Source organism: Pteropus vampyrus, unplaced genomic scaffold, assembly GCF_000151845.1.
Source record: "Pteropus vampyrus isolate Shadow unplaced genomic scaffold, Pvam_2.0 Scaffold499, whole genome shotgun sequence".
Taxonomy (NCBI): Eukaryota; Metazoa; Chordata; class Mammalia; order Chiroptera; family Pteropodidae; genus Pteropus; species Pteropus vampyrus.
In genome coordinates, this window is record NW_011889280.1 from 98,971 (window position 1) to 108,094 (window position 9,124).

General features: G+C 48.8%; 1 protein-coding gene across 1 annotated transcript in view; it reads left to right on the plus strand.

The window, feature by feature from the left end:
- SAMM50 (SAMM50 sorting and assembly machinery component) overlaps positions 1 to 9,124 on the plus strand; it is a 28,320-nt gene that overhangs the window by 17,251 nt on the left and 1,945 nt on the right. Inside the window, exons 11-14 of the mRNA XM_023524840.1 lie at positions 1,637 to 1,707; positions 3,002 to 3,069; positions 6,758 to 6,904; positions 7,548 to 7,689. Coding sequence (XP_023380608.1) covers positions 1,637 to 1,707; positions 3,002 to 3,069; positions 6,758 to 6,904; positions 7,548 to 7,689 — 428 coding nt within the window. The remainder of the gene's footprint in view (positions 1 to 1,636; positions 1,708 to 3,001; positions 3,070 to 6,757; positions 6,905 to 7,547; positions 7,690 to 9,124) is intronic.

The following is a 9,124-nucleotide window of genomic DNA, read 5'->3' on the forward strand; positions in this document are numbered from 1 at the left end:
CGCTCCTGTTGCCAGTGGGGGTTCCCAGTGGAGGTGGCAGAGGGAGGGACAGTGCCCAGCGTGGAGTCCCCACAGGCCAGTGGGCAGGAGCACCTGGGCGCCTCTGAGGGCCAGTCGGGGTTAGAGTCCCATTTCAGAGGAGCTGCCGGCATGATGGCGGGCACAGCTGAGGGAGGGGTGGTGTTACCAGGTCTGGGGTGGTGCCAGGTGAGAGATGCAGGTGAGGTGGGGACAGGCAGGTGAGTGCTGGTGATGGGCCGCGGGAACTCAGCTGGTAAGGAGGGCCGTAGGGACGAGAGGGCCAGGCCCGGGACAGGGGATTTGGAAGGCCCGCTGATGTTGAAGGGTTAGGGAGTTGGTGCTGGGGGGTGACTGGGAGCCAAGGGCAGCGGGGATGGGGGGCAGGCTGGGCCTGTTCTGATGGGGAAGGAGTTCTGATTAGCGCCCCATCCCGGCTGCTCTCAGGCCGAGCGAGCACTGGGGAGGAGGGCAGGTTCGCCAGGAAACTAGGAGCTCTGACTCCCTCCCCTTCCGTCCTGCTGAGGGTGGCATCAAGGCCATCTCACTGCGACGTGTGAGCCCTGTGGGCCCTGCCCGTCCTGCCAGGGTGGCTGCCCTCCGAGGGTGGGCCGTCTCTGGTTCCCTTTCTGCTCTGGTCCAGAGCGCGTGGGCGGGTGAGGGGAGCTGTCTCCGGGAGCACGCCGAGCCCCGGCCCCTCGCCTTACCCTGTAGCATCTGTCAGGCACCAGGCTCAGAGTGGATGTTTCCCGAATGCTGTTGCACAAGGAGCCGCGTTATCAGAATGGGCTGCTTAGATCGGCAGCGCTGCCCACTCTCTGCCCCAGTTTTCTCCTGTAATCCTTCCAACTGATGCTCTAAAAAGACACGTGAGCAGCTTCAAAGGACATAGGAATTTGCAAGTTAGAGAGGACATGAGATGAGCAGAAACGTGGAAGCGAGCTCAGGAGATGCGGGGGCCCATGTGATAAAGATGCGGGGCGAGGTGGCCCAGAGAGCTCGCTGCGGTTTATAGCTTGCTGTGCGCCACTTAGGCGTGAAGGCTGGACCCTGATCTAAGATTAGGTCACTGCCTCCGGTCTGTTAGAGAGGGGCTCTGTCCGTGAGGGTTGGATTGGAAGCTGCTTGTCTCTTGCATTTCTCAGTTGTAGGAGCACTGTAGCCTCTGCCTGCTTTCATCTGCGATGCCATGTGTCCTTAATCCTCATTGCTCTGAGACCAAGTCCTAGCGGCCTGAGCAGGTGCAGAATCCGTTGTCTGGCCCCCGTCTCCCCTCCACACCCAGTCAGGCCGTGGCTGGTCCCGCTGGGCCTGCCTTCTCGTGGAAGAGGGAGGGAGCTTCCCTGTGCCTGAACGGGAGCCATGCCCTGCTTGCGTTTGGCTTGTTCCTTGCTCGTGTTTGGTATGCCTTTATTTGGAATTTAGAGTTGTAAGTGTTTTAAGTATCCACAAAACACTTTGAACTGTACTTCAAGTGCACGAGCCTGGTTTCTCCTGTAGCCCTAACCCGCCCCCCGCTCCCCTCGGCTCAGCACGTGACCAGTGACCAGACTCAGGTGTGTTTCCTATCTGCGAATGCTCATCGGAATGAAAGAAATGCCTGTTTATATTTCGATAGGTTTTCTCAACATCTCTCTGGGGTGGAATGCTGGTACCCATTGGTGATAAACCATCCAGTATTGCTGATAGGTGAGTAATAATAAATGAATGGGTCATTTGCAGTTCTTTTAGGTTGGTTTCTTGTAAGATATTTTAGAGAAGTTTATTTAAGAGAGCGAATATTTCCGCTTTATTTTCGTTTTTATGTCTAAGTTATTTTCAAAATACCTAGCCTATCTCAAACTTAACATTTTTTGCCTTTTATGAGGATGTTAACTTACTTTATTATATTAAAAAATTTATATCCTCTTTTCAGTATGAAAAAATACAATTCATACGTATTGCGGAAATATAAAAATAGAGAAACACTTAGGGAAGTAAAAAAAGTTTTGCTCAGTGATAAGTGGGTCGACATTTGGGATTACTTCCTTTTAGTCTATTTTAGTTTATTTCCGTGGGTGGGTGTTCATGTATGTGAATATACGTATTAATTTACATATGCATCTATATTAAATGGTTAATATGCTGTATCTTGTGTACAGATTTGTGCCCTCCCTGCTTTTTAAAAAGTTTTGAAGAAATTATGGAGTAAACCATTCCCCACGTCATCAGAAATTTTTCATAAGCAGCATTTTAATGTTTCGCTATTTGCACGTAAATAACACTCTGAAGAATATGACTTTGTAAATAATTTTTGTTCATTTTATCTTCTGACAAGAGGTTCTTAAATGTGGAATTACCATCTCAAACGCACAGGAACATTTTTAAGGCTCATAAGGGAGATTGCTGGAGCCTCCGTTTTAGAAAGCCGGCAGCAGTTTACGTTCCTGGCAGCAGGCTGTGGGGATGTCCTTGTTGCTCTGAAATACTGATAATCGTTCTTGAGGGCAAGAAGCTCTTTCTTCAGCCTCGCATTAGTTAAAACGAAGTTTAGCTTAAACTAGTTCAGCCTTTCGGGATGGCACTTGGGAAGTATGAAAACCTTTAATTTCTAAACTCTGGGACCTGACAGTTTGGCCTCCATAAATCTGATTTACAGAAATACATTTATAATAAGTGTACAAAGATTTGTGTGTAAGGATGTCCATCGTAGGTAGCATTGTCAGTAAAAGCACAAATTCTCAAGCTGCCAGTAGGGAAATTATTAAATTCAGACACAACTGTTACAAAGAAAACTATGTAGGTATTAAAGAGAACGAGATTCGGCTTTTGCGATGTTGCCCACGCTCCTGTGTGTCTTCCGCTCCTGAAGCGTTCCCGCACGTGACGGTGTCGTCAGCGACGCAACGCTGGCGTGAGCCCGACTGCACGCTCCCCGTGCTTCCGTTGTGTCACGCAGACTTCCTCCGATGGCCTTGCCCTGACTTCTGCCGTTCCGTTCCAGGTTTTACCTCGGGGGACCGACAAGCGTGCGCGGCTTCAGCATGCACAGCGTTGGGCCACAGAGTGAAGGTCTGTCCTCCCCTACGGCACTGCCACGTCGAAGTTAGGGTCACATCTCATCGTTCAAAAGCGCGCGTTTGTTTTTGCAATTCCTAAATAAGGGCTGCCCATGCGTCACCGCCGTGGCATCACGTCACAGGCGTGGAAGGGTATATGCTGAGCGAATTGTAGAAAAGGGAGAAGACACAGTTTGTGCCTTACAAAATGCACGGCGGCGGCTGGCGATCCCGTACCGGCGATGACATGCGTGAGCGTTTGGTTCAGGCATGCGTAGCTTTGTACTCGGGGTCCGTTTTGTTTCCATGCTGTTTTGTAACCTGTTTTCCCCGCCACCCCACAATAACGTTACGGGGAAAAGGTGTTTATTGGAATAAGTACTGAATCATTTTTAATTGCTGCTTGTTTTATCTTATCGACATGCTATAATTTTTAAAAATTAATTAATGTTAGTTATTTTTGAGAGCAGTTTTAGGTTTACAGAAAAGTAGAGCAGAAAGCTGTTCCCATGTGCCCCACGGTGCCCTCTCTTGGTGACATGTTGCATCGTGCGTTATGCTTGGCACAGTTGATGAGTCAATGTTGATGCATTATTATTAGTAACTGAATCCTGCAGTGCACGCTGGGGTTCGCTCTGGGCAGTGTAGTTCTGTGGGTGTGACAAATGTGTGATGGTATGCAGCTGCCATTACAGGGTCATACAGAAGTTTCGCCACCCTAAAAATCCACATCCCTCCATCTCCCCCCAGTTCCTGACACACACCGGACTTCTTCTTATCTGCATAGTTTTGCCTTTTCCAGAATGTCAGAGTGTGTGCCCTCTTCCGACTGGCTTCTTTGACGAAGCAATGTGCATTTAAGTTTCCTCCAAGTTTTTTTATAGCTCATTTGCTCATATCTTTTTTTTGCTAAATAATATTCCATATAACATAATAAATAATAATCTAATATACCACAGTTTGGTTGTTGACCTGTTAAAGGTCATGTTGGTTTCCGGACACCCAGTTTTCGGCTATTATGAGTAAAGCCGATATAAACGTTCATGTGCAGGGTTTCGTTTGTACATAAAGTTTCAGTTCATTTGGGAGAAAACCAAGGTACACGATTGCCGAGTCATATGTAAGAACCAGCCAGACTGACTTCCAGAATGGCTGAAACATTTTGGATTCCCACCAGCAGTGGATCGGAGAGAGAAAAACCTTGCCGTCGTTGATGGCTGCATGTTTCATCTTACTGCCGTGCCGTAATCTTTTAAACCAACCCCAAGTTTTAGAAACTTAGACCATTTTCTTTTTTTTATGATTGTAAAACAATGTCTCAGTGAGGAACCTAATGGAACCTTCGTACTCATCCGTAAGTTTTACTTTATCATATAATGTTACAGATGTGGAATTGCTGGGTCAAAGGATTTTGAATATTTTTAAGACTTTGTGTTGTTCTCTGGAAAGCTTTTCTCAGTCATAATCTCCAGCAGTGAGAATTCCTGTTTCCTGCAACCCTCTTGAACACTTGACATATCAGAAGTATCTCTACATGTTATGAAAAACTTCAAAAACATCATTTAAATGGATGCATTTCCATTTTCAAATATTTTGCCCTAATTTTTGTTTTTTTTAATATCTTTGTTGCTTCCATTTTATATTATTACAAATAACGATTACCCCATGCATAATTTTTGTACAAAATATATTTTTTAACTTGTTTTTATAGTACTTTATTTGCATGTCATTTTTTAAGAAAAGTAATTTATAGATAGTCTTTTTCATTATAAGCAAGTATGTATCATATAGTGACTATATAAAAGTTTAGGAGTCTTACACTTGCTTGAAAATTAAAACACAATGATATTCCACTTAATTTGCTATAAAATGGGCCATTGGTAGGATTCTATGGATAAGAATGTAAATTGCTGTAACTTTAGACAAGCAATTTGCCAGTATGTATCAAGAGCCTAAAATATATATGTTCAAGGACTTGTAATAATAGCCCCAAACTGGAATCCAGAAACCCAAATGCCCATCAGCAGTAAAATGGTCGGGTGTCTTCACCCTGTGGGATGTTCCACGGCAACGAGGATGCACAGGTCAGTCACTGGCTGAATGACGCCAGGAACCGGCCTCAGAAACGTGCGGATCGAAGAGCCAGATCCGGGCGGCGCGTGCTGTCTGCTCCACGCACGTGCAGGGGGCAGCAGTGCAGTGGGCGTGCCCGGCGCGGGTGCAGGGTCGTGATTAGGAAGGGGAACGTGGCCCTCCGGGGCCGGCACATGCCTGCCTCTCCCTCCGGGTGCTCGGTGCGTGGCGTGTCTGCGCAGAAAGGACTGAGCTGGGCACTTAGGCCGTGTGTGCTTTCCTACCTGCGTGTTATGCATCAAGACAGGGTTTGAAATGTGTGTGGACAAGGAAATTTGTCACAGCTTAATGGCCGCTCTCAAGACGTTGGACACCAATATGATGACAGTAGTCGAGAAAAGACGTTATATTATTATATGTATGATTATTCAGGCTGGCAGCAAATCACATTTGCATATAATATGAAGTATTAGAGGAAAGTGTTCCAACATGTCAAACTAAAAAAAGCAGGACCGAAAGCTATATATGTAAAATGACTCACATTTTATTTTCTTATTTATAATTATTCATTATAATTCACTGGACCAGAGATACCAGGGTATTAGCTGGTTCTCTCTGAATGGTAGGAATTAGAGATTTTTTTATTCTTTTCCTTGTCTGTATTTCTCAGATTTTCTGCACCAAGTATGTTACTGTTAACGATCGGGTGAAAAAAGACGGGCGGCTGCCAGGAAACCGAAAGCAAACACAGCTGACCTCGTGTCATCTGCCCATTCCCTGTTTCCTCTAGAACTTCAGGATTAAAAGGGACTTAGGAGATTCCGGAGTCTCTACGTAAATAAGCAGTTGATCCCGCGAGGTTAATCGTGGAGACAACCCGTTTTTCTTGTTTGTGGTCTGTCATTTTGTATTAAGGGTACTAAGACAATTCGTAAGTAGTATTTTGCAGAAGGTGTAGATAGTTCAGGGATTGGTATCACTTTAACATTATGCCATTTGTAGTTAAGATGGAATGGGTAGGAGCATTTTCAGAAACAGCGCATGTGCATTCTCGGGGGGCAGTCACGACCCCAGTGGCCATGAACCTTTAATGGCGATTAAATTACAAAGGGCACACAGCCTCTTTGCAGATGTGGAGCTGGAACAGTTTCCTTGGAGTGAGTAGTGGACACGATGTGTGTTTTGCTGAATGGTGTGCGCGGCCACTTCCAGGAAGCGCGGAGACACGGTCCGCGTTTTGTCTGGGTCGCACGCGGCCTTGGAGTTTGGGCAGAGAGGCGCATTTCCTCTGCCAGGTAGAAGTGATCTGGTAATCGGCAATTGTGGAAAAGGGGGTTTCCATGAGTTCACTTGTTTTATTTCAAGCATTTTACAAACGTGATGAATTTCTGATTTCATTCTTTTCTAAACTACACTAGCCCTTTTTTTTTCCCCCGGTTAAGGCAAAGTATAAAATAAACCAGGAAAAAAAAGAAAGGCTGTTTAAAATGAGGCTGCCAGCGGCCGGGGTTGAAGAGCCGCGACCCAGAGCCCAGTGTGTTGCGCACAGAGCACACGTCTCGCTGGTGTACGTCGTGCGGCGTCGATGCGACTTTAAAGTTGTGAGACCGTGTTTTGTCTTTGCTCAGGGGACTACCTGGGCGGAGAGGCGTACTGGGCCGGCGGCCTGCACCTGTACACCCCGCTGCCCTTCCGGCCGGGCCAAGGCGGCTTTGGGGAGCTCTTCAGGACTCACTTTTTTCTCAACGCGGGAAATCTCTGCAACCTCAACTATGGTAAGCCCTGGACTATTAGAAAGCGTTATGGTTGACCTCATATTTAAAAGCACAGTACCCGAAGAGTGTCTGTCTTTTTAGATCACGTCATCTTTAAATCTAGGGGCTGCACCTTACTTAAAACAATTCCTAGGACACCTGATACAGTGCCCAGAATAAATTGTTGGTTGAATCAATGAAGCATGCTTGAAGAATCATCACTGAAGGCTGTCTTGCAGAGAAAAATTTATTATTTACTCAGCAAACATTTCCTGGGCACCTGCTCTCTGCCGGTCATTAAGCCCCGGAGCTGAGTGTGGTTTGGCCCTGTCCTCGAGGCGCTCAGGGCCAGAGGGGACCCGCAGCAGACGTGTCCAGCCAGCGGGATGTGAAGGGGTGTCTGGGGCGTGTCACAGAAGACAAGGCCCTCACACCACAGCTTGGTATGGGGCATCCTGGGGGGTCGAGATGGGGCAAAGGAGTAGAATGTGACAGGTCCAGAGAATGAGAAGGCGTGGCTTTCTCATTCTCTTTGAATATCTAGGCCCGGCTTTAAAAATTCCCGTAGGGCACACAGCAAGTGAGAGAGCCAGGGCTTGCCTGAGGACAGCTCTGAGGGACAGGGGCCACACACCGTTGGTCACACCCCCGGTTCTCGTTTCAGGGGAGGGCCCCAAAGCGCATATTCGTAAACTGGCCGAGTGCATCCGCTGGTCCTACGGAGCTGGCATCGTTCTACGGCTCGGCAACATCGCCCGGCTGGAACTGAACTACTGCATCCCCATGGGCGTGCAGAAAGGTGACAGGTAGGTGCCGGGCCTTCTCCACGCGCACACCGCACTTTCTTGTAATTTCGTTTTGTTTCGGACTTGTTAATCATTTCATCGGTGGCCTCGGAGATCCAAGGTGTTAGGAGAAATTGAAGAATTAGCAAAGGCGTGACAGCACCTACGTTTTCCTCCACTGGGAGTTTCTCTGTCCAGTTGGGAAGAGAAACTGCGATGTGTTTCCGTCTCCCACCTCACAGTTCGCACTCACCGTCGTCGCGGGAGCCCCTCGAGCTGTGCCTGGAGGACCCGACGGGCCTCGTTGGTCCCGCTCGCTGGGCGGAGCGAGGCGGTGCCAGTGGGGGCACTGATCCCCCGTGGGGACACTGATCCCCCGTGGGGACGTTGTCGTTATCGCTGCTTCTGATCCCAGTTCCCTCATGTGGTGGTGGGACCTAGGGCTTCAACATTCCATTTCGGGGGGACACAAACGTTCCCCCGTGACGTAGCGTTTTCTGTTGTCCCTCATCGCTTTCGTGCGCACACACAGCACTCTAAGCTGTGTCCTTTTCTCTTTGATGTTCTGTCTACACTTTCGTTGCCACCAAACGGAGCGCTGAGTCACAGCCCAAGTTCCAAGCTGGAAGTCGTAGTTTGTCCCGGTTTAAGGAAATGCTGTGCTAGTGTTAACTTCTGCTGTCTTCTGCTGCAGTGGAGTAGGCGATGGCACGTTTTAAAGGGTGGCGTGTCGGCGAGCTTTCATAAAGCGTGAGTACTTAGGTGCGGTTCGGTGTCAGCCGTCTCGACCCTTTACGGTTATGGGTTTGGTGGAACCTGCCCTTCACGGTCACTGGAGGCCGATTGCGGCTACGTCGCTGCCGCGGCTGCGGTGATGACAGAGCCCATTCCCCAGCACCTTCGCCGACAGCAGCTGCTCTGACAGCTGTTAATTCACCTCCTCACCTTGCCTGTTCATACAGTGCAAAAGCTGAAAGGGTCTGGTCCCCAGGATGAGCGCGTGCCTGGAGCCCAGCCAGATGTAGCACAGGTGAATGTAACGTTTGTCCTCTGGCTGTGTGCCCCAGGGCGAGCCGCCCAGCCTCGCTGGGTCTCCGATTTCGTGTCCATAGAGTGGATGCTGGCGAGAGCAGCTGCTAGCAGGTTGGAGGCCTGGATGAATTAGCACACAGAGCACTTAGAGCGGTGTCCGGTGTGTCGTCAGCACCGTAGGCTCAGTTCCGCGTTGTGCCGTTGCTGTACTCAGGGCGCCAGCTCCCTCTCACATAGGAAGCCGCAGTGTTCCTTTGCGGGGCAGTTCCCTCCTCCACTCACTGCCCCGTTGGCGCCGCCTGGCGGCTGTGTTGAGACATGCCGCGGGCGGGCGTTGCATCCTGATTGCAGAGACGTGAAATATGAAACAATGGGCACTTTTTTCCTAGAGCAAGGTTTGTGCCTTAGGTAACGTTCTAGAAAA